The following is a 27,102-nucleotide window of genomic DNA, read 5'->3' as shown; positions in this document are numbered from 1 at the left end:
ATCGATTATGATAGGATTACGGGTCACACAGGGGGGGGGGGGGGGGGGGGCAATATTTTTGCGCTACGTTAACCTCCTGGACAGAGCCTTCAATAATGTCAGTTGATAATAGCATCACACCAATTTAGGAACAAGCATTTAATTATTCACATACATATTGAAAAATTATTATACAGACTGATTTGTTTCAAATAGCTGATAATGAGATGCCCGCTGACACGGGAAAAGAGATCTTTCAGATTTACGTTTTGATATTGTGAATCCCTTGCGATTGCAAAGTCAACACAGTCAACCAATATATGCTTGACGGTGAACCTTTCATCACAAAGGAATAAACTTAGGGGGTTCGTCCTCATTTGCCTAATGCAGATATTCGTGTGTAAACCGACTGTGGCCAATACTACATCGTCGTAAAACGACCTCGTCATGTCGTGACTGACAACCCAAGTAAGTATGACCGATTTTTGGTTTCTATTCGTGTAGTTTATTGCTTCCTACTTGGGTGTCCCACCTCTTTTGCATGAGATCCCGAGTTTAAGATTTGATGGTTGGTTTGAAATCACTGTACAGGATCAGAAGTGGAGATAACGGTTTGTCAAGAGCTGCTTTAGCTGCATCTTCGGCTTTTGAGTTTCCTGTTATGCCTACATTATACAGTTCTAAAATTTCATGGATAATAGGGTGATATGGTGAGACACCTTTAAGTGCCTGACGGCAAGATAACGAATCAGAGAAGATGATGGAATGTTTAGATTGGTTTTGTTGTTGAATATAGGTCAAAGCTGTTAGGATAGCTTTGGTCTCAGCAGTAAAAAATGAACTAAAATCTGGCATTCTTAAGGAGACAGCTCTGGATCCAACGATGGTGGCACCAGCAACTTTGCCACCATCCTTGTATCCGTCTGTAAAAATGGACCTGTGAGAATTATATTTGGAGCGTAATTTGTTATATGATTGTTGATATACCAAAGGATTGGAATCCGACTTTTTTGGATTGGTTAGAGTGAGGTCTACTTCTGGCTTCACCACCTGCCAGGGAGGGGAAGACAGAAGACGGTGAGGTTATATAATATTTAAATCTATTTTAGCTGCAGTGATGTGTGGTTGAATTCTGAATTCCAAGTGGTGGAACCAGGTTTGATAGATTTTGAAACAGGTTTTCATACTGAGGGTTGAAAACACAATTGTATGCTGGATTAGATTTATTTGAGTGCAATTTAGTGATATATTGCAGTGAAAGTTTAATGCGGCGCAGTTCGAGTGAAAGTTCATCTGCCTCCACATACAAACTGTCCATGGGAGAGGTCCTAAAAGCTCCAAGACAGAATCTTAGGCCTTGATGGTGTATAGTGTCCAATTGTTCTAAATTGCTTTTGCAGGCTCCACCATAGACAATGGAACAATAGTCTAGTTTGGAGCGTATTAACGATCTGTACAAGTGAAGGAGGGTGGTCTGATCCCCTCCCCACTCGGAATTTGAAACGACTTTTAACAAGTCGAGAGCCTTCAGGCACTTTGCCTTGATATATTTAATGTGTGGTAAGAATGTGAGATGACGGTCAAATATGCGGCGCAGGAATTTGGCCTCCTCTACTACCTTGATAGGAGTACCATCTAAAAATAAATCTGGATCCTTGTGAGGTTTGTATTTAAGACAAAAGTCAATACAGTTTGTTTTGGATTTAGTTAATTTGAAGCCGTTTACGTTTGCCCATTTTTGAATTTTGTTAAGACAGAGCTGTAGCTGTCTTTCTATTGTATTAAATATCCTTACCACGACAAGAAATGTTGAAATCGTCCACAAAAAGTGAACCATCAACGCTAGTGTTTAATACTTTAGTGAGACTATTAATTTTGATGCTGAAATGGGTGACTGATAGTATATTGCCATGAGGGACGCCCTGATCTTGATCGAAACGATCAGACAGGGTAGATCCCACTCGTACTTGAAATTGTCTGTTGTTTAAAAATTGAGATATGAACTGAGGTAATCCGCCCCTCAATCCACATTCATGCAAATCTTTTAAAATACCATGTTTCCACGTTGTATCATATGACTTCTCTAGATCGAAAAAGATTGATACAGTATGTTGTTTGTTGACAATGGAATTTTTAGTAAACGATTCTAAACGCACCAAATGGTCAATGGTACTTTTTTTTTTTCGGAAACCACACTGGATGTCAATCAGGAGGTTATTGGTCTCCAGGTACCAGACTAATCGATTGTTGACTGACGACGACCACAGGTGATAGGGTTATGCTGTGATATAATGACGACATAAAGCTGTTACATAAGTTCTTATTGTGGATTATGTAATAAGTATTCCTGACAAAATTAAGCGTTATATCTGTTTTGAGCGCACGAAGACGTATTTGCCTTGTCAGGCACTGTACGTTAACATTTAGTTTGAAACTTGTGCTTTTGCTTTTGAGTCATCAGAACATTACACGAAGCCCCTACTAAGGATAACATACATATGTATAATATACTATAATTGTTTCCAGTGTTATCGGTTTCGGCAGTTTGTAGAGACTGAGTATTCTCTGGTATTGACGCTATATATTTTATTCAAGGTATAAACTACTCAAGTATTCTGTCCCCCAGACAATGACATCATCCAGACCTCTTCGTTTTCGTATATACGCAGTTTTTCGAATTTTTCAACTGAGACTTAAATATCCAGGTTAAAAGCCTGTAAATCCTTATAAACTCAGAGTTCTCTGGAGAGTCACTTGGACAACGTACATAGCTAAAAGTCAATCATTCCGACACCTTTGCAGTGTACATTCAATGTGTCCAAGTCAGCAATCTTTCAGTTTATAGCGACGACATTGTCTAGTAATATTTTAGTATTTTTAAGAAATAGCTTTAATGCTTGTACATGTTGCTATATTATTGTACCGCAGAGGCTTCAGCAGGCTATTATCACATCAGTGAGCATGGTATCTTCTTATATACTTTTGTTGTTTGCTTCTGGAGAGTAATAAAACTGTTTTAATGTTTTGGTATGACAGGATTAATTTTAAACTCCATGGTTGGATGAAATACGTTTCGTTGTGCTGAACTCTTTACTATTTGTTATTTAATTAAGTAAATAACGTACAATAAATTAACTATAACAAGTGTCATACCTTTCATGTTCACTTAAGGCGCGGTCGGATAGCCTAGTGGTTAAAGCGTTCGCTCGTCATGCCGAAGACCCGGGTTCGAATCCCGACATGGGTCAATTTGTGAAGCCTATTTCTGGTGTCCCCCGCCGTGATATTATTGGAATATTGCTAAAAGCGGCGTAAAACCAAACTCACTCACTCACTCACTCACTCATGTTCACTTAATACCCGCGTGGGAATGGCCGAACTTATTATTTAGAAAATCGATATCAAAACGTAGTTATAAATGGCTATAGCTCAGACACTCAGGTGTGCCACAGGGCCCGGTCGTGGGACCAGTGTTGTTTATTATCTATATCAATGACATTGTTGAAGGAATAAATAGTAATGTAAGCTTTTCGCTGATGACATATCTTAGTATTTGATCATAGAAGATCCTGATATAGCTGCTTGTAATGTCAATAATGATTTCGACAGAATTTCAGAATGTGCTGCATGATGGTAAATTAAATTTAGTCCAAAAAACCGAATCTATTCAATTTACCTGTAAAGTAAACCCAAGTCGCAAACCTAACTTATATATGAATGGTAAAGAAATCAAAGATGAACAAAGTCATAAGCTCCTAGGTATTACTTTTCAAAGTAATTGTACATTGAAAATGCACATTGATGATATTGCCAGGAAATGTTGACCTCTGGTTAATTCTTTAAGAAGTTATAAATATCGTCTATCCTGAACTACCTTAGAAGCTATGTACAAATCCTTTACCTTACCAATTTTGTTATTGTAGTTGTCATATTTGGGACATCTGTAGTAATGAACAAGGTAATTGATAAGAAAAATTAAACTTAGATGCCCTTAGAACGATGTGTGGCGCTGTCCGGGGTACGAGTCATCAGAAAATCTACAATGTACAATCAACCACAATCTACTTTGTGTAATGAACAGTATTAACATAAGCGCTTCGCTTGTTTACAATCCATTTTCACATTTTTTGTGAAAATAAATATTTCTAAATCAAATAGCCGGACGAATAAGAAGAAGAAGAAGAAGAAGAAGAAGATTTTAATTTTAGTCTCACGCATAGTAAAGCATAAAAATTGCTACGTGGTTCGGGTAGATATGTACAATGCCTGTCAAGTATGAGACGTTAAAGTCTCACAGGGGCCCGACTGGCGAAGGGAGACCAATCTAACATTACACCTGTCCGAGCATCTTTTACGCCGACATACATACACTGGCTGTTTCTGTCTGTTATCAAACTTATTTGTCAATACAATAGTACTAACACAACACCTAGATTATGGGTTATGAAAGCGTTTGCGTCAATACGAAAACAAGTGCTTTATATCTCTGCTTATAACTCTCAACTCTGGCCAGGCTCCGCCATAAACGGCAAGAATATGATAACTGTTACGCATGAATTATTTGTTTGAATGTCACGTCTGAAAACAAAGAATGAACCGTTATACAGTAAGAATCTGGGTATTTTTTCTGTGCTATAGAATCAAAGTATTATTGTATATACAGCACCTACGTGTAAATGCTTTAAGGTGATGTGTCAGTCAGTACGATGTTCTAGTATAAGCATATACACTTAAAAATAGACAGATGTTAACTGTGATAACGATCGAGATGATAAATAAACGCAGGTCCGGTAGGTAGTATTTCCTTGGTTACAGTTAATAGTTTATTTGAAGTTGACATTTTTCAACAGTTCTTTATATGATGAAAGAAATACTTGTTTAAAAAAGTCTAGCAGTGAACGCTACAACCATGATGCAAAGAGGAACACTATAAAAGGCGCAGAGTTTAACTATATATTCCTTATTTTATGATATCAGAAATTCATTTAATGATTCCAAAGAATGAATTTATATCCCAAATTTGATTTTAGGTATCGATTTTAGATATCGGTAAAAGAATTTAGTATTTCAAATGATGTATTTTAGCATATAAACAATCGAATTTGTGATATTTGAAAAATCAAATGTAGTTTTTGATATCACAAATTATGAGAATTACATTCGCTAGAGTGTTTTGTCAATGGGTTTCAGCATATCGATGGATATGTATTTTTTACATATCTCTACTCTACTGGGTGAATGTTTGTTACTCAACGTTTGATGTTTTTCGGGGTATCCTTCTTGGTAAAATGAAGCAATAATGACTACATGAATTGTTCATGATGGTATTTTATCTTCAGCCTCTATCTCGTGACCTTAGGTCCATTCATGCAGACAGGTAGAGTGTCATAACATTTACAGATTTAATCATAGTCAGCTGATGTCTTTGCATGTATGTAATGGTACATTTCTCCTCTTATTTTATCAATTTACCTCCTGGCTATCCTGGTATGTGGAACATAAGGCTTAGGATTACAGATTTTGTATTGTTTTTTTCAATGCGATTTGAATATTATTATTTACAATCTTACTACCTGCTTTACATGAGACGTTTTATGTTTTTCTGAAGATTACAAAGGTGTCGTCTACCTTCCTGTACCAGCAGACGGGTTTTATTGGGAATGTGGATAGGACTTTTTCTTCAAAGGATAGATTTCTGTAAGGATAGTTGGGAGAGAGGGGATCCAATGTGGATGCTGTGTATCTGCTCGTAGGTGGCGCCTCCTCTGGGAAAGTTGGTTGAGGTCATGCAGGATTCGGTGAGGCTGATGAAAGGGGCTATGGAGGGTGGTATCAAGTGCTTGATCTAGGTTGGAGATGCGTTGACAGGGAATTTGAAGGATTTCGTCAGTAGGGACCTTTGTGAAGAGATCAACAACATCACAGTTGATGATCTCTTCAGGTTGAATGATGGTCTGGATCTTCTGACAAAAGTCTGTGGAGTCTGCTATATAGGATTTGATTTTAACAACATTTATGTCCCTGCAAAATAAATGGGATTGGTGAACAGGCAAAACATATACTGAAGCGCAAAAGAAACGTCACCATAGATAGATATATGAGAAACCTTATTTGTCCAAACACTGCAAACATACTTTGAGACATATTAAAAATATGAAACTTGGGAAAACTGATTATCAAGGTTGAAATTAAGGTGTCAAATGTTCTTAAAGTGAAACAGAATACTAATCTCTGAGAAAATGGCATCACAAGTCAGTATCTCGTGTGTCTGCCTAGTGCATTTATGACTGCCATGCAACATCGATACATGGTATGGATGTGGCAGTTGATGAAGGCCAGAGGCACTTGAGCCAACACTCTGCTCTGGGCAACGCCTGATGCAGTTCAGCTGCAGTTGTTTGCCTTGTCGGACGTCATTCAGCCGTCTTTGAATCTCGTCCAACAGGTGCTCAATTGGATTTAAATCGGGACTGAGGTCAGGCCACTGCATGGTTCTGCTGGAGGAAATCGTTCTCGCAGTGTGGGCACAGGCATTATTATGCTGAAACTCGTGATTGCGGCGATGTGCCAAATGAGGTATGACGTGTGGTCTCAAGACTTGATCAATGTACCGAGCTGCTGTGACACCATTGCCATCTCCCTGAACCGATGTTCTGGAAGACCACAGGGCCGACCCCCTGTGCAAGACCAATTCCACCCCACACCATGATGCTCGGACTACCCCACGAGTCTCTCTTAACAACGCAAGCATCCGAATAACGTTCCCCACGGCGTTGTCAGACACTCTCTCTGTCCTCTGCTGTTGAGAAACAGTAACGGCTCTAGTCTGAGAAGAGGACTCTTCTCCATTCCTGGTGGCACCAATGCTGGTGGCGTGTTGCCCACTGAAGATGGTCCCGGCGATGACGTGTTGTCAGAATGGGTCCTCGGTGTGGCCTGTGGCAGTGGAGATGCCTACTCGTCAATCGTCGACGCAATGTCAATGTGTCGTTGGTATGTCCCAATGCTCTGTCGAGCAGTTTCCGCAGCGGTAACAAAGCAATCTTGAAGATGCTGTCGCACAATCTGACGAACCTGACGTCGGGTGGTGACCCTTGGTCTTCCACTACATGATCGGTCATCTGTAGTGTTGGTGGTCTGGTACCGTTGCTGGAGCCTGTATATGGTCCTTACGTGGACTTGAAATGCATTGACTACTTGCCGGGCGGTTTGTCCAGCTTGCAATCGTCCAAAGGCTTTGTGTCGCTGATTTATTGTCAATCTTGGCATGTGGTAGCAATTCAATAACGAATGAATGTTACCTGATGGACTTTTATAGGGCAAGAAATGGGGGAACACATGTGCATTTTAATTTGCACGGAACTCACGTGCATTGGGTTACCATGACCGTTGCCATGATGCGTTTGGGCGATCGGGATTATTGTCATTTGCTTTATTTTTTTATTATTAAATTTTATTTTTCCGGAACAAGGTAATGTTAAATTTGAGAAACTTTGACAAAAATTACCCAGATATTTAAATGACAACTTTTCATGCAATGTTGCTCGGGGTGACGTTTCTTTTGCGGTTCAGTATATTTAAACACCTCTCCATACAAAGGACATTTAACAATTATTAAGAGCAAACTGTACAGAAACATACAAGTAATCTAACTTTGTTGGATTTTATATGGATCTTGATGATGGCACGGGCATAGGGAGGTTGTGCGTGTGCGGCGGAAAGTTTGTAGTACTTCTGAGTTCAAAGGTGCCTATAAGACGTTTCAGGATGGACTTGTGTTGGCGTTTAGTCTGCCGGTTGGGTCATCCTTGGGCTTTTGGTAGGTGATAGTGTCAGCATATTGTTGACGAAAGAGTGGAACTAACTGACAAACTCTATTTAAAATGAAGGGAAAATATATGGCCATTACTGTATTGGTTGCTAAACGAATGAAAAAGAGAAAATGTCAATCATACAGTGTCCATATAAATCCAATATTATCTTATTCCAAATTTAACACGTTTCCTCATTTTCAGCATGCGCCGCCACTGGCATCGCATGTGTTGCCCCTGCTAGCTGTGTTGCCCCAATTCCCGGTCTCCAGTGTCCAGCCGGTATGACGTGCTGCGTCGGTAAGTACTTCTAAGATACTTAGTTTACCCAATTTACATACCATAATTTTTTCAAGGAATCATTGGCCCCTCATCTCTCATCCATTTGGCTCATAATCTGTATAATGAATAGGTCATCATCACGGTGATTTCGTTTTGACAGAATATCTTTCAGAAAAGAAATATATTTTGCTGTTAGTAGTTTTATAATATTTGAATATTATACAGGTTTGTGAGGACTAGAATTTGTTTAAATTAAAGAATTACTTAAATCAATATCCCTGCAGCCCCAACCTTTGGCGTCTATAATTCACACCTTTGAGGTGAATCGCACTTGCCCTTTCTACGAAGATTTCAAAGAGCGTCATACCGATAGCTGACGGATTTGAAGACAATTTTATGGTGGACATGTAGAACATTTCCTCAATTGACGCTTTTGTGACAAATTTGATGTCTGCCGAAATTGTGAATTGTTTCGATGCCATTTTGACAATACCATATGTTCCCGTATTTGTGGGGCCACTGCTGGCACAGTAGTCTCAGGCGCTGCGATTCGCTGTGCAGAGTTGCGTCCCTTGGGCACGCGAGAAACCTATGATTGTGGGTTCGAATCCCGGTTCGCCCCGATTATATTTCTAGGTTTGTCAGCACTATATCTGTGCTCATGTGATTCACCAAAGTGGCAAACTTCTGAGACCTGCATCACATGCATTGCTTTCCTCCCACAATAAGCTGACGCGCCGCGATATAACTGTAATACTGTTAAAAGCGGCGTCAAACCAAACTCACTCACTCTCGTATTTGTTCAGGTGAACACTTGACTTACCTTTGCTTGTATTTATGATGTGTACCACCGGTGGGTTCTGAAACGCTCAGCTTCTAGCAGACACATGGTTTCATCACTATTCTATACTGATTCAAGAACAAATGGTTATGATATGATAGGAATCAGAAAATTCTTATAATTATGGAAAGAAATTTTACACCTTCAGCGCCGGCGATGACAACGACAACGACCATGCCACGTAAGTTACAAGATTGTCTTCATAAAGGCCAATTTAAGAATTAATACACTTACATTTCCTGAATGACTATAATTAATGTATTTATGTGTATGTACATTTAGGGATGAAAAGGGAAATATATTAATTGTTTTTCTATTTTGATAGGGCTGTCACCACCATAAATGTCCTATTATCTCACGTGTGAATATGCTCCATTTCCCCCAACCTACAGATATCTGCAGGCTGTGATTGGATGATTTTGTGTATGATTTTAAATGTACTTGCATCCAGTAATTAAAACCGACAATGTTTTTCTATATTAAGTACTGTATTTTGCAACATGATGACTTATGCTGAATGTGACCACAGATGTTTTCAAGTAGGTGTCATTTGGTGGGGATGGTGTGTTTAGTTTCCTGTACTCAGAAAAGGAACGGGCTTGTTATTATTCCTGCTCTAAGGCCAAACTGTGCACACGTACAGGTAATAGTTGTTTTTTAAAAATATAACGTCACCAAAGAAGTCGTGTGGTTGGTTGTGTGTAACCTGAAGGATGAGTGCACATTTCAGTCATTGATACTTTATAGGCTTTCCTGTTTATATTGATATGGATATGGATATATATTGGCATGAATGTGGAGGCGAATTAAGAAGTAATGACAGGGAAGGTGGGGACAGTTTGGGTAAAATGGAGCAGTTGGGTGGCCTGGAAATGAATGTTGTTTTGTATTGTGGTCGAGCTCGGCACGAGCCCCCGAGGCTAACTCTCTCAATCAAGTCCTGGCCCCTTGCGTTCTGAATTTGTTGAAACTGACGAAGTTGACAAGAAGTTAGGATAAAGCAACCACTGCCACAACAAATCTGTCTCTGTGTTGTTAATCACCTGCCGGTCAAGTTATGTGATGCTGGTATCTTGAGATTGATACATGTACATGTACCTTTTTGTTTTGTTTATGTAAGAATGAATAATAAGGCTCTACCATTTACCATCAATTATAAGAGGCTATTGGAAATGAATATAAACTACTATGTTATCTGGGCGTAGATAGTTTTGTGATCTTAACCATCACCCGGTGAGATTTTACAATTGTCCAGTGCCACTTCTGTGCATTGCGATTTGGGGATACCAAAGGAAACAGTACATTATTAGAGGAAATTGCTTGTGAATACTTATACCATGTAGATAGGATACCTTCAGGGTTTTTAATCCTTTCTTTTTCTCTGGGTACTCCTGTCACGCTGATGGAAGGGCGTCACTGAACAGGTTCAATTATTTTATGTCGGGGTCGCCTCTCCTGCTGATTTAGGAGACAGACAGAAGTGGTCGTCTCATTTGTCTTATTGACTTTACATTTACATAGAACTATCATATATGATGGAAATATCATGACAATGGTTATGCGGTAGGTTCTTGGTCGTGAGATCATATAGAGGTGTTGGCGGTGCCTGGACATGCAGCATACAACTTTTCCAGTGTATGCGGGCACCTCGTCTTCGTTTCACTCCATACTTAAAGCCTTGCTATAAAGGACTACGGCCACCACGTTTGTTAGGAATGAATAAGACAATCCCAGGTGCATTAACCATTTTACAATGAAGTTTTCCAGAATGTGTATACTATCTCATTGATTACTTGATTACTGGTCACTGCAATTGCCTTAATTATATAAATGTCAATGAACTGGGTAAGCATTCATTGGTTTTTATGGATACTCGTAAAATCCTCAGTTGAGTTCACTCACTAACTACTGTGAGCGTTTTTGGCTCACTGTTAATCCTCTGCTGTGTGGTGGCAAAGTGAGGATAATCATCTGTGTATAACAAATTCTGTTTGTCTGTCTAAGTCAAAGATGTCAGCTACATGTATTTGGACAAAATTGTTCGTGGGAAATTATACACGGTTCGAACAATACAGTGACTGCATAGTGGTGAAGCAACTGAATGGAATTGAGGTCTTGAATATTAATAAAAATCGGCAAATGTTAATTTGTTAACGAGTAAATCATTTTCTAAATGCCATTACATAGCTAAAGATATTTACATTTCTGTTTACACGCAGGGCTTAATCTATAAATATTCATATAGCTTAATGTTGAATTATTGTATAGCATTTCTAAAAGAAACACATTCTCCGGAAAATATAATTAAGCATTAAGAAGCCTGACACACACTGTTGATGATGTAATCTCGAGGTTTCTTAACTTAATATCCATTGGTATTGTACTGCACCCCTTATCTGTTCAATCTTACCCGACTGCAGTAACACATTCTACACATCAATGATTGCACTTAAATCAATAACCCAATCGTTGATTAAATTATTACACCAGAGAAGAGAAAAAGCTACATATGAACTACTGATTGCTGTATATACCAGACGCCATCGTCCGAACACACACATTGAAGGCAGGGGCAGAGGGTTGGTACCACACTGATGTACCACACTGATGACCAGGGGAATGAGTGAGTGAGTTAAAATTTAACGTCTCATTGGCATTATTTCAGCCATTTAGCGACGAGACCAAGTTTAATATGTTAACAAGCAAAGGAATATTTAAAATCAATTTTAGCATACCATATTTAAAAACAATTTATTAAACATAGTTGAGCATAACAATATTTTACAGTTATAAAGCACGGGCTATGGGCCACCAGCAACCAAATCTAGGCCACCTCAGGACTTACAGTACCTCTGCTTTCTGCATGATACCCCAGCAGCATTTACGTCATCACTTTAGCCACAGGTGGTTGTGAAAAGTACTAGCCAATATTAAAAAAATGACAGGAAGTAACATCGATTATGATAGGATTACGGGTCACACAGGGGGGACAATATTTTTACGCTACGTTAACCTCCTGGACAGAGCCTTCAATAATGTCAGTTGATAATAGCATCACACCAATTTAGGAACAAGCATTTAATTATTCACATACATATTGAAAAATTATTATACAGACTGATTTGTTTCAAATAGCTGATAATGAGATGCCCGCTGACACGGGAAAAGAGATCTTTCAGATTTACGTTTTGATAATGTGAATCCCTTGCGATTGCAAAGTCAACACAGTCAACCAATATATGCTTGACGGTGAACCTTTCATCACAAAGGAATAAACTTAGGGGGTTCGTCCTCATTTGCCTAATGCAGATATTCGTGTGTAAACCGACTGTGGCCAATACTACATCGTCGTAAAACGACCTCGTCATGTCGTGACTGACAACCCAAGTAAGTATGACCGATTTTTGGTTTCTATTCGTGTAGTTTATTGCTTCCTACTTGGGTGTCCCACCTCTTTTGCATGAGATCCCGAGTTTAAGATTTGATGGTTGGTTTGAAATCACTGTACAGGATCAGAAGTGGAGATAACGGTTTGTCAAGAGCTGCTTTAGCTGCATCTTCGGCTTTTGAGTTTCCTGTTATGCCTACATTATACAGTTCTAAAATTTCATGGATAATAGGGTGATATGGTGAGACACCTTTAAGTGCCTGACGGCAAGATAACGAATCAGAGAAGATGATGGAATGTTTAGATTGGTTTTGTTGTTGAATATAGGTCAAAGCTGTTAGGATAGCTTTGGTCTCAGCAGTAAAAAATGAACTAAAATCTGGCATTCTTAAGGAGACAGCTCTGGATCCAACGATGGTGGCACCAGCAACTTTGCCACCATCCTTGTATCCGTCTGTAAAAATGGACCTGTGAGAATTATATTTGGAGCGTAATTTGTTATATGATTGTTGATATACCAAAGGATTGGAATCCGACTTTTTTGGATTGGTTAGAGTGAGGTCTACTTCTGGCTTCACCACCTGCCAGGGAGGGGAAGACAGAAGACGGTGAGGTTATACAATATTTAAATCTATTTTAGCTGCAGTGATGTGTGGTTGAATTCTGAATTCCAAGTGGTGGAACCAGGTTTGATAGATTTTGAAACAGGTTTTCATACTGAGGGTTGAAAACACAATTGTATGCAGGATTAGATTTATTTGAGTGCAATTTAGTGATATATTGCAGTGAAAGTTTAATGCGGCGCAGTTCGAGTGAAAGTTCATCTGCCTCCACATACAAACTGTCCATGGGAGAGGTCCTAAAAGCTCCAAGACAGAATCTTAGGCCTTGATGGTGTATAGTGTCCAATTGTTCTAAATTGCTTTTGCAGGCTCCACCATAGACAATGGAACAATAGTCTAGTTTGGAGCGTATTAACGATCTGTACAAGTGAAGGAGGGTGGTCTGATCCCCTCCCCACTCGGAATTTGAAACGACTTTTAACAAGTCGAGAGCCTTCAGGCACTTTGCCTTGATATATTTAATGTGTGGTAAGAATGTGAGATGACGGTCAAATATGCGGCCCAGGAATTTGGCCTCCTCTACTACCTTGATAGGAGTACCATCTAAAAATAAATCTGGATCCTTGTGAGGTTTGTATTTAAGACAAAAGTCAATACAGTTTGTTTTGGATTTAGTTAATTTGAAGCCGTTTACGTTTGCCCATTTTTGAATTTTGTTAAGACAGAGCTGTAGCTGTCTTTCTATTGTATTAAATATCCTTACCACGACAAGAAATGTTGAAATCGTCCACAAAAAGTGAACCATCAACGCTATTGTTTAATACTTTAGTGAGACTATTAATTTTGATGCTGAAATGGGTGACTGATAGTATGCTGCCTTGAGGGACGCCCTGATCTTGATCGAAACGATCAGACAGGGTAGATCCCACTCGTACTTGAAATTGTCTGTTGTTTAAAAATTGAGATATGAACTGAGGTAATCCGCCCCTCAATCCACATTCATGCAAATCTTTTAAAATACCATGTTTCCACGTTGTATCATATGACTTCTCTAGATCGAAAAAGATTGATACAGTATGTTGTTTGTTGACAATGGAATTTTTAGTAAACGATTCTAAACGCACCAAATGGTCAATGGTACTTCTTTTTTTTTCGGAAACCACACTGGATGTCAATCAGGAGGTTATTGGTCTCCAGGTACCAGACTAATCGATTGTTGACTGACGACGACCACAGGTGATAGGGTTATGCTGTGATATAATGACGACATAAAGCTGTTACATAAGTACTTATTGTGTATTATGTAATAAGTATTCCTGACAAAATTAAGTGTTATATCTGTTTTGAGCGCACGAAGACGTATTTGCTTTGTCAGGCACTGTACGTTAACATTTAGTTTGAAACTTGTGCTTTTGCTTTTGAGTCATCAGAACATTACACGAAGCCCCTACTAAGGATATCATTGTTATTGCCTCGTCAGGTATCACAAAACGAGAATGAATACATAACATGTAACATACATATGTATAATATACTATAATTGTTTCCAGTGTTATCGGTTTCGGCAGTTTGTAGAGACTGAGTATTCCCTGGTATTGACGCTATATATTTTATTCAAGGTATAAACTACTCAAGTATTCTGTCCCCCAGACAATGACATCATCCAGACCTCTTCGTTTTCGTATATACGCAGTTTTTCGAATTTTTCAACTGAGACTTAAATATCCAGGTTAAAAGCCTGTAAATCCTTATAAACTCAGAGTTCTCTGGAGAGTCACTTGGACAACGTACATAGCTAAAAGTCAATCATTCCGACACCTTTGCAGTGTACATTCAATGTGTCCAAGTCAGCAATCTTTCAGTTTATAGCGACGACATTGTCTAGTAATATTTTAGTATTTTTAAGAAATAGCTTTAATGCTTGTACATGTTGCTATATTATTGTACCGCAGAGGCTTCAGCAGGCTATTATCACATCAGTGAGCATGGTATCTTCTTATATACTTTTGTTGTTTGCTTCTGGAGAGTAATAAAACTGTTTTAATGTTTTGGTATGACAGGATTAATTTTAAACTCCATGGTTGGATGAAATACGTTTCGTTGTGCTGAACTCTTTACTATTTGTTATTTAATTAAGTAAATAATGTACAATAAATTAACTATAACAAGTGTCATACCTTTCATGTTCACTTAAGGCGCGGTCAGGTAGCCTAGTGGTTAAAGCGTTCGCTCGTCATGCTGAAGACCCGGGTTCGAATCCCGACATGGGTCAATTTGTGAAGCCTATTTCTGGTGTCCCCCGCCGTGATATTATTGGAATATTGCTAAAAGCGGCGTAAAACCAAACACACTCACTCACTCACTCATGTTCACTTAATACCCACGTGGGAATGGCCGAACTTATTATTTAGAAAATCGATATCAAAACGTAGTTATAAATGGCTATAGCTCAGACACTCAGGTGTGCCACAGGGCCCGGTCGTGGGACCAGTGTTGTTTATTATCTATATCAATGACATTGTTGAAGGAATAAATAGTAATGTAAGCTTTTCGCTGATGACATATCTTAGTATTTGATCATAGAAGATCCTGATATAGCTGCTTGTAATGTCAATAATGATTTCGACAGAATTTCAGAATGTGCTGCATGATGGTAAATTAAATTTAGTCCAAAAAACCGAATCTATTCAATTTACCCGTAAAGTAAACCCAAGTCGCAAACCTAACTTATATATGAATGGTAAAGAAATCAAAGATGAACAAAGTCATAAGCTCCTAGGTATTACTTTTCAAAGTAATTGTACATTGAAAATGCACATTGATGATATTGCCAGGAAATGTTGACCTCTGGTTAATTCTTTAAGAAGTTATAAATATCGTCTATCCTGAACTACCTTAGAAGCTATGTACAAATCCTTTACCTTACCAATTTTGTTATTGTAGTTGTCATATTTGGGACATCTGTAGTAATGAACAAGGTAATTGATAAGAAAAATTAAACTTAGATGCCCTTAGAACGATGTGTGGCTCTGTCCGGGGTACGAGTCATCAGAAAATCTACAATGTACAATCTACCACAATCTACTTTGTGTAATGAACAGTATTAACATAAGCGCTTCGCTTGTTTACAATCCATTTTCACATTTTTTGTGAAAATAAATATTTCTAAATCAAATAGCCGGACGAATAAGAAGAAGAAGAAGAAGAAGATTTTAATTTTAGTCTCACGCATAGTAAAGCATAAAAATTGCTACGTGGTTCGGGTAGATATGTACAATGCCTGTCAAGTATGAGACATTAAAGTCTCACAGGGGCCCGACTGGCGAAGGGAGACCAATCTAACATTACACCTGTCCGAGCATCTTGTACGCCGACATACATACACTGGCTGTTTCTGTCTGTTATCAAACTTATTTGTCAATACAATAGTACTTACACAACACCTAGATTATGGGTTATGAACGCGTTTGCGTCAATACGAAAACAAGTGCTTTATATCTCTGCTTATAACTCTCAACTCTGGCCAGGCTCCGCCATAAACGGCAAGAATGTGATAACTGTTACGCCTGAATTATTTGTTTGAATGTCACGTCTGAAAACAAAGAATGAACCGTTATACAGTAATAATCTGTGTATTTTTTCTGTGCTATAGAATCAAAGTATTATTGTATATACAGCACCTACGTGTAAATGCTTTAAGGTGATGTGTCAGTCAGTACGATGTTCTAGTATAAGCATATACACTTAAAAATAGACAGATGTTAACTGTGATAACGATCGAGATGATAAATAAACGCAGGTCCGGTAGGTAGTATTTCCTTGGTTACAGTTAATAGTTTATTTGAAGTTGACATTTTTCAACAGTTCTTTATATGATGAAAGAAATACTTGTTTAAAAATGTCTAGCAGTGAACGCTACAACCATGATGCAAAGAGGAACACTATAAAAGGCGCAGAGTTTAACTATATATTCCTTATTTTATGATATCAGAAATTCATTTAATGATTCCAAAGAATGAATTTATATCCCAAATTTGATTTTAGGTATCGATTTTAGATATCGGTAAAAGAATTTAGTATTTCAAATGATGTATTTTAGCATATAAACAATCGAATTTGTGATATTTGAAAAATCAAATGTAGTTTTTGATATCACAAATTATGAGAATTACATTCGCTAGAGTGTTTTGTCAATGGGTTTCAGCATATCGATAGATATGTATTTTTTATATATCTCTACTCTACTGGGTGAATGTTTGTTACTCAACGTTTGATGTTTTTCGGGGTGTCCTTCTTGGTAAAATGAAGCAATAATGACTACATGAATTGTTCATGATGGTATTTTATCTTCAGCCTCTATCTCGTGACCTTAGGTCCATTCATGCAGACAGGTAGAGTGTCATAACATTTACAGATTTAATCATAGTCAGCTGATGTCTTTGCATGTATGTAATGGTACATTTCTCCTCTTATTTTATCAATTTACCTCCTGGCTATCCTGGTATGTGGAACACAAGGCTTAGGATTACAGATTTTGCATTGTTTTTTTCAATGCGATTTGAATATTATTATTTACAATCTTACCACCTGCTTTACATGAGACGTTTTATGTTTTTCTGAAGATTACAAAGGTGTCGTCTACCTTCCTGTACCAGCAGACGGGTTTTATTGGGAATGTGGATAGGACTTTTTCTTCAAAGGATAGATTTCTGTAAGGATAGTTGGGAGAGAGGGGATCCAATGTGGATGCTGTGTATCTGCTCGTAGGTGGCGCCTCCTCTGGGAAAGTTGGTTGAGGTCATGCAGGATTCGGTGAGGCTGATGAAAGGGGCTATGGAGGGTGGTATCAAGTGCTTGATCTAGGTTGGAGATGCGTTGACAGGGAATTTGAAGGATTTCGTCAGTAGGGACCTTTGTGAAGAGATCAACAACATCACAGTTGATGATCTCTTCAGGTTGAATGATGGTCTGGATCTTCTGACAAAAGTCTGTGGAGTCTGCTATATAGGATTTGATTTTAACAACATTTATGTCCCTGCAAAATAAATGGGATTGGTGAACAGGCAAAACATATACTGAAGCGCAAAAGAAACGTCACCATAGATAGATATATGAGAAACCTTATTTGTCCAAACACTGCAAACATACTTTGAGACATATTTAAAAGATGAAACTTGGCAAAACTGATTATCAAGGTTGAAATTAAAGTGTCAAATGTTCTTAAAGTGAAACAGAATACTAATCTCTGAGAAAATGGCATCACAAGTCAGTATCTCGTGTGTCTTCCGTGTGTATTGATGGCTGCCATGCAACGTCGATACATGGAACGGATGAGGCGATTGATGAAGGCCAGAGGCACTTGAGCCCACACTCTGAGGAATGCCTGACGCAGTTCAGCGGCAGTTGTCAGCCTTGGTCGGACGTCATTCAGCCGTCTTTGAGTCTTGTCCCACATGTGCTCGATGGGATTTAAATCGGGACTGAGGACAGGCCACTGCATGGTTCTGATGCTTTTCTGCTGGAGGAAGTCCCTTGTTGCTCTCGCAGTGAGGGCACAGGCGTGATCATGCTGAAACTCGTGGTTGCGGCGACGTGCCAAATGAGGTATGACGTGTGGTCTCAAGACTTGATCAATGTACCAAGCTGCTGTGACACCATTGCCTCTCCCTGAACCGATGTTCTGGAAGACCACAGGGCCGACTCTCTGTGCAAGACCAATTCCAACCCAGACCATGATGCTCGGACCACCCCACGAGACTCTTCTCCACTGCTGTTGGCACCAACCAATACTGGTGCTGTGTCCCGGCGATGACGTGTTGTCAGAATGGGTCCTCGGTGTGGCCTGTGACAGTGGATGTGTCTACTCGTCAATCGTCGACGCACGGGGTCCGCACTAATGTGTCGTTGGTGTGTCCCCATGGTCTGTTGAACAGTATCCGCAGCGGTAATAAAGCGATCTTGAAGATGCTGTCGCACAATCTGACGATCCTGACGTCAGGTGGTGACCCTTGGTCTTCCAATACACGATCGGTCATCTGTAGTGTTGGTGGTCTGGTACCGTTGCTGGAGCCTGTATATGGTCCTTACGTGGACTTGAAATACATTGGCTACTTGCCGGGCGGTTTGTCCAGCTTGCAATCGTCCAAGGCGTTTGTGTCGCGGATTTCTTGTCAATCTTGGCATGTGGTAGCAATTCAATAACGAATGAATGTTATCCGATCTGGGTGGACTTTTATAGGGCAAGAAATGGGGGAACGTATGTGCATTTCAATTTGCACGGAACTCACGTGCATCGGGTTTCCATGGCCGTTGCCGTGATGCGTTTGAGCGATCGGTTTTATTGTCATCTGCTTTGTTTATCAAATTTAATTTTTCTGCACAAAGTAATGTTAAATTTTAGAAACTTTGACAAAAATTACCCAGATATTTAAATTACAACTTTTCATGCAATGATTCTTTTGCGGTTTAGTATATTTAAACACCTCTCCTTACAAAGGACATTTAACAGTTAATAAGAGTAAACTGTACACATTCTCTGAAACATACAAGTAATCTAGCTTTCTTGTTTTTATGGATCTTGATGATGGCACGGGCATAGGGAGGTTGTGGGTGTGTGACGGAAAGTTTGTAATACTGCTGAGTTCAAAGGTGCCTATAAGGGGTTTCAGGATGGACACGTGTTGGCGTTTTAGTCTGCCAGTTGGGTCATTCTTGGGCTTCTGGTAGGTGATAGTGTCAGCACATTGTTGACGAAGGAGTGGAACTAACTATATTTAAAATGAAAGGAAAATATATGGCCATCACTGTATTGGTTGCTGAACGAATGAAAGAGAGAAAATGTCAATCATATAGTGTCCATATTAATCCAATAAAACCTTATTCCAAATATAAGTTACAAGATTGTCTTCATAAAGGCCAATTTAAGAATTAATACACTTAATTTCCTGAATGACTGTAATAATGTATTTATGTGTACATTTAGGGGTGAAAAGGGAAATATATTAATTGTTTTTCCGATTCAATAAAATACGTAAATTTAAGAATAAATGGCCAATAACTATAAGGATTGAAAATTTATCACAATCCATGAGGTTTCATTGATGTGATGCCAAAGTTACGATTTCAAATGTAATATATCCATTTTTATTGCACACAAATACCTAGAAGTTCATTCCCGTTACACACGTTGAGAACGCTTGTAACACGCATGTGACACGGCTCGGGTTTCAGTTTGACTTATAGACGTGAATCTTGCCAATATGGTCCAGTCGAGCCATTGTGACAAGATGACCGTAGAACAGTACTGAATTGAGACACGCGCTCAATTAATTTGTTTTAGTAAGAATTAATAAGAGAATGTGTTGTGGGGGACTCTACCATTCATCATCAATTATAAGAGGCTGTTGGAAATGAGAATAAACTCCTATGTTATCTGGGCGTTTATAGAATTTGTGATCTTAACCATCACCCGGTGAGATTTTACAATAGTCAAGTGCCATTTCTGTGCATTGCGACTTGGGGATACCAAAGGAAAGAGTTTATTATTAGAGGAAATTGCTTGTGAATACTTGTACCATGACAATGGTTATGCGCAAGGTTCTTGGTCGTGAGATCATTAGAAGTTTTGGCGGTGCCTGGACATGCAGCATACAGCTTGTGGGCCCCTCTTCTTCGTTTCACTCCATACCTAAAGCCTTGATATAAAGGACTATGGCCACCACGATAGTTGGGAATGAACTAGACAATCACAGGTGCATTTGCCATTTTACAATGAAGTTGCCGGAACTATTTCATTGATTACTTGTTAACTGCCAGTGCCTTTATTATTTAAATGTCAATGAACTGAGTAAGCTTTCATAGGTTATGATGGATACTCGTAAAATCCTCAGTTGAGTTCACTCACTAACTACTGTGAGCGTTTTTGGCTCACTGTTATCCCCTGCTGTGTGGTGGCAAAGTGAGGATAAACATCTGTGCATATAAAAAAAATCTGTTTGTATGTCTATGTCAAAGATGTCAGCAACATGTATTTGGACAAAATTGTTCGTGGGAAATTATACACGGTTCGAACAATACAGTGACTGTATAGTGGTGAAGCAACTGAATGGAAATAGGGGTCTTGAATATTAATAAAGATCGACAAATGTTAATCTGGTAACGAGTAAATCATTTTCTAAATGCCATTACATAGTGAAAGATATTTACATTTCTGTTTACACGCAGGGCTTAATCTATAAATATTCATGTAGCTTAATGTTGAATTATTGTATAGCATTTCTAAAAGAAACACATTCTCCGGAAAATATAATTAAGCATAAAGAAGCCTGACACACACTGTTGATGATGTAAATTAGTAATCTCTAGGTTTCTTAACTTAATGTCCATTGGTATTGTACTGCACCTCTACTCTATTCAATCTTACCCGACTGCAGTAGGACATTCTACACATCAATGATCGCACTTAAATCAATAACCTAACCGTTGATTAAATAATTACACCAGAGAAGAGAAAACGCTACATGTGAACTACTGATTGCTATATATACCAGACGCCATCGTCCGAACACACACATTGAAGGCAGGGACAGAGGGTTGGTACCACACTGATGTACCACACTAATGACCAGGGGAATGACGACGACCACAGGTGATAGGGTTATACTGTGATATAATGACGACATAAAGCTGTTACATAAGGATTCCTGACAAAATGAAGCGTAATATCTGTTTTGAGTACATAAAGACATATTTGCTTTGGCAGGCACTGTACGTTAACATTTAGTTTGAAACTTGTGCTTTTGCTTTGAGTCAACAGAAGTTTACACGAAGCCCCTACTAAGGGTATCATTGTTATTGCCTCGTCAGGTATCACAAAACCAATGTAATCGGTTTCAGCAGTTTACAGAGATTGAGTTTTCTCTGGTATTGACGCTATATATAATTTATTCAAGGTATAAACTACTGAGTTACCTCAATCATTCTATCCTCCAGACAATGACATGATCCAGACATCCTCGTTTTCGTATCATACGCAGTTTTTCACATTTATCAACTGAGACTTAAATATCCAGGTTAAAAGCCTGTAATTCCTTATGAACTTAGATTTCTCTGGAGAGTTACTTGGACAACGTACATAGATGTTGCTAAGTGTCAATCATTCCGACACCTTGGCAGTGTACAGTGAATGTGTCCAAGTTTGACATCGCATCAGCAATCTTTCAGTCTATATTTGAGCATTTAAAAAAAATAGCTTTAATGTTTGTACATATTGTATTGCTATATTTATATTGTACCGCAGAGCCTTCAGCAGGCTATTATCACATCAGTGAGCATGGCATCTTCTTATATACTTCTGTTGTTTGTTTCTAGAGAGTAAAATGACTGCTTTAATGTTTTGGTATAACAGGATATATTTTAAACTGCATGGTTGGATCAAACAAGTTTCGTCGAATACTTTAACATTTTAATCGGCAGATTTTAGTGGCGTGTTCAGGATAACACTTGTCGTACTGAGCTCTTTACTAATTGTTACTTAATTAAGTAAATAATGTACAATATATTAACTATGTCGTACCTTTCATGTTCACTAAATACCCGCGTGGGAATGGCCGGACTAGTTACTTGGAAAATCGATATGCAAAGGTAGTTATAAATGGCTATAGCTCAGACCCAAAAGCTGTCTTGGCAGGTGTACCACAGGGCACATTTTATGGATGAATTTAAACTGGAAATCAATAAACTTAGTATCTTTTGTAATGTTCTATACTGCTTAAGAATATGTTCCCATGGAACTGCAATACCAAATATCTTGCCTCGGTCATATTAAACATTTGTATATTTTCCAGTTATTTCGTTTTTATACGTTTTAACCAACTAAATGTACACGTTAACCGATGTGACGTCTTAAGTCATTCCAAAAGTTATTTTGCAGGAGCATATATGTTGGTTCTTCTGAATCATAAACAAGATTCAGAGGGAACACAATCTTCTTAAATATCATGAATCAAGTCCACGGTTATTTTCAAGGTCGAGTTTAACCCTGTCAGCAAGCTTTCAATCCTGAAGACACTATCAGGTATTCGGCGAAAGCCCATGATGGCACCAGGTCTTAATTGTTGATTATATATTGATTTTATAGAAAACACCCTCATTACCAGTTCACCTAGGACGGCGTCCTGTAAATAATCGAGTCTGGACCATTACAATCCGGTGATTGATATCATGAGCATCGATCCATGCAAATGTGATACATTGACAAGCATCAACCGGGTCAGCGGGCCTGACGACACTGGTAGCCTCTTGCGCCGAGCATAGTCGCCTCTTACCAGAAGCATGGCAAGCTGTATGCGCTACTAAAAAAGACCAGTGAAGACCCGGGGTAGAATAGGTCTCCAGCAACCCAAGGCTGCCGTTAAAAGCGACTATGCTTGTCGTCAGAGGCGACTTATGCGACTAACGGTCAGGCATCGATCCCAAATGCGTGGATCGATGCTCATGATATGAATCAATGGATTGTCTGGTCCAGACTCAATTATTTACAGACCGCCGTCATATGGCTTGAATATTGCCGAGTGCGGCGTTAAAAAAACAAGCCAACCAACCAAAAAGGATGTATTTTTTATCGTTTCACAAGGACTTTGCAACGTAAGTTACAAGAATATGTACATTTAGGGTTAAAAAGCAATACGTTAGGTTGGCACCTTTACATTTTGTCGATCCGCAATGGCACTGTTCGGTATTCAACTCTCAGCTACAGACGATCTTGGTAAATAAAATAGTCCATTGTTAAATGCAAAGTCCATGGTGATTAATTCATTTATGTCTATGTAGGGGGAAAGACATGAATTCCGATATTGAATAGAAATGCATTGACCTCCTCAATCCGTATCCAGTTAATGCGATCATGGTGGCTCCAAATTTGGCCACAACAAGCGATTAACATTATGGTTAGCATGCATTGCAATGGGTTGGAATTTCGTGTTTGGAAATAGAACCTGTAGTGCATGCATTAGACATGATTAAATTCGGTTGACAAATCTCAAATTTCAGCATGCAATATACCCGGAGTCCTTTCATGTATTGCCTCGAGTTCCTGTGATCCTGCTGGAATCGTTCAGGCTCGACAATGTCCAAGTGGTCAGGTGTGCTGTTCCAGTAAGTAATTATACGACCTCTGAGATCACACCACAGTGATAACTATGTGTTAAATTTTGTTGTGAACGCTAATTACACACTTTTTTGGGTGAGTTTTGACTTTCTTAGGGCAAGTGTCAGAACATTTCCAAAGAGAGACATGTGGAAGAAGGCCATAGAAACACATTCCCTGATTTATAAAAAATAAAGCAGTCCTGTTTCCAGCATTGTCACATTGTTCGTCCTATTATCTCAGTCTATTATTGACAAATATTTTAAAAGATACACGCCATCGTCTTTATTATGCCGCACCAGTTGAAAAAAATATTTTTATGCTCATAACTCTCATTCTTTCCTTTCAGGTGCCTTTACTATATTACCAATGACAACAACGACTTTGGCACGTAAGTTAAATCAAGAATCAGGACATACGAGTTTATTAATCAATATTATGTCAATATTATGTCAGTCGGTGTCATAAGGATATCATTTTGTCTCCGGAAAGGTTTAAACAGGACACACCTATGTCTTGTTTCAACCCCGTGAAGATCCGGGTAGATTAAGTCTTCAGCAACCCATGCTTGCCGTAAGAGGCGACTAACGGGATCGGTTGTCCAGGCTCGCTGACTTAGTTGAAGCATGTCATCGATCCCAATCGCGTTGATCTTTGTTCATGATATCAATCATTTGATTGTCTGGTCCGCAGTCATATGGCTGGGATATTGCGGAGTGCGGTGTTAAACAACAAACAAACCAAACCAGTCTGTACATCAAGTCTGGACCATACAATCCAGTCATTGACATCATGAACATCAATCTACAGTTGTCAACAAACTATTTCGGGACGCCTTGATATTTGCCGATGTGCGGACGGCAAGTGTAAAGCGGATGATACATAAGGATAATAAACCAGGTGTTTTTGGTGACACTGGAGTCAATCGAACACAAGAGAACGATGATGTAGAATAAGAAGAAGGATCTGTACGTCAGAAAGGCTTTTCAAGGGTGTATCTGTATCTCAAGAGAGGAAGATTGAATATGCAAACAATAATCAACGAACTTGGACATAGTAAAAAGTTGCTTTTCCGCGGAAAACGTCACATAGAAACCAAGGAATAACGGTTAGTGCTTCTTGGATACTGGAATGCGGGTGGATGGTCACATCGGGAATACCCTAACAAAAAAATTATAGAATATGTTTTGAATAGTCTTGAATGCGACATATTCGGTGTGTGTGAAACGCTTCTATGAAAGAACGACGCCTTTAATGTTGACGGTTTTACTTGGATGGGCAATAATAGGAATACCACTGACTCACTCGGGTGGGGTATGGTGGGTGTTGTTTTTTTATTCTTTTTTAACGAATTTTAAACTCACATTTTAGACAATGACACAGATGACATTATTTGGTTCAAGGTAGCATCGTGCGTAGATTCAGATTTTGTACTTGTTATCTGTGTTTGCCATCTTCCGCCTGCTTGTTCCAGTAGGACGAACGACGGTGAGAAGTTTTTTTAAGTGATTCTAGAACAGGTCTACTTCTACCAAAACTTAGGTTCTGTTCGTATCTGTGGTGATTTTAATTCTCGAATCGGTTCTGAAAAGAATTACATAGGAGTGTAGACACAGTAACACAGAGAGAAGTGAGTTTCTGTAACGAAAATACATATGGTCATGTTTTCATTGACTTTTTGGTGAACCGCACCCTCTGTATATTAAACGGCCGCATTGGTTCACAAAAAATCACGTGGTCGACTACGTCATTACATCGTTATTACATTACAAGACTGGTATTAACGGTCATTTAACCGATGAATTCCTTATGCTTGGAAAGCAAGGTTGCGTGTTGTCGCCCACGTTATTCTCAGTTTTTATTAATGACTTGGTTAATGATATTAATGACTTTAACTGTGGTATCAATATTGATGGATCTATGCTGATATATGCCGATGACATCGCATTGGTCGCTGCGTATGCTTAATTGTGCAGAGAACTGGTGCAAAGAAGGCGTTTGAGCAATAATGTCAAGACTAAAATCGTCTTTTGGAGGAGAGTACATTGTGTTCCGTTCTATCATATCATTAGTTCTATTAAAACTTGGTCCTTATTATAAAGATACTGTAAATCTTGGGAGAATGGTGTTTTCAAATTGCTAAACATTCTACAAATACTACATGATATTATGCATTATTGATAATTTCCTGATTTAAAAAACCCAGATAACTATGATTGATAATGAAATGGGTTTTAGGGATGACAGAGGCTCAGTTAACGGTAATTAGCTTAGGACATACATGCAGTTTAAAACTACTATCTATCTCTGTGTAGAGCTCCACGTTCGCACTATCATGGTTAGATCCCAACGTGGTATATTAGCTAAATTTAGATGTGGAATGTTGCCATTACTTCTTTTTTGTAGCTGTTGAGGTTGGTAGATTTACTAGACCCGTAACACCTTTGGAAAATCGTATTTTCAAATACTGTAAAGATCTAACTCCTGAGGATGAAGTATATTTTATAGCAAGCTGTGATTTTTTTCAGGCATTAGATATTCGTTAAGGAGATCTGTAACTGAAGTTTATCGTAATTTTCCGCAAATATCACTGCTGACAAGTTGAATTTCTAAATGCGCTCCGATTTAGACGGAGGAAATCTATTGTGCTATAATTATCTCCGTTGCTGATGTTTGATATGTACATATTGTAACATATTTACGATATTTGAAACGTGTAATTGGATGCACACAGTGATTTGTGAGTATGAGTATGGAAACATGAAGGAGGTTAAAGTTATAGTGCGATAAAGATGTAGGGGAATGGTAGGAGGGTGTATGTATGTTATCACGAATATGGATACATGAAGGCGGACACAGTTATAGTTATAGTTCGATGGATTTTTGGGAATGGCGGGGGGGGGGGGGAGGGTGTATTTAAGTAAGCATAAACACGGATGCAGGGATTGTGTAGATATAGTGGGGTGGATGTAGAGGTATATTGAGAGGGGTGTGAATGTATGTAAGGATGACACTGGGTGCTCGCAAAAAGGTGAGCTCACACTGTCCCACCGCTGGCATCCGCCACAAAGAAATGCAACGCCAGCCAATTA

The 27,102-nt window shown here is 38.8% G+C and overlaps 1 protein-coding gene across 1 annotated transcript in view; it reads left to right on the top strand.

Moving 5' to 3' along the window:
- LOC124122010 (mucin-2-like) overlaps nucleotides 1–27,102 on the top strand; it is a 119,049-nt gene that overhangs the window by 85,185 nt on the left and 6,762 nt on the right. Inside the window, exons 10-13 of the mRNA XM_048391189.1 lie at nucleotides 7,995–8,090; nucleotides 9,062–9,094; nucleotides 23,914–24,018; nucleotides 24,360–24,401. Coding sequence (XP_048247146.1) covers nucleotides 7,995–8,090; nucleotides 9,062–9,094; nucleotides 23,914–24,018; nucleotides 24,360–24,401 — 276 coding nt within the window. The remainder of the gene's footprint in view (nucleotides 1–7,994; nucleotides 8,091–9,061; nucleotides 9,095–23,913; nucleotides 24,019–24,359; nucleotides 24,402–27,102) is intronic.

The sequence above is a fragment of the Haliotis rufescens genome, unplaced genomic scaffold (genome assembly GCF_023055435.1).
Source record: "Haliotis rufescens isolate VD_foot unplaced genomic scaffold, xgHalRufe1.0.p SCAF_9, whole genome shotgun sequence".
In the NCBI taxonomy this organism is placed as follows: domain Eukaryota; kingdom Metazoa; phylum Mollusca; class Gastropoda; order Lepetellida; family Haliotidae; genus Haliotis; species Haliotis rufescens.
This window is presented reverse-complemented; position numbering and strand designations above follow the sequence as displayed.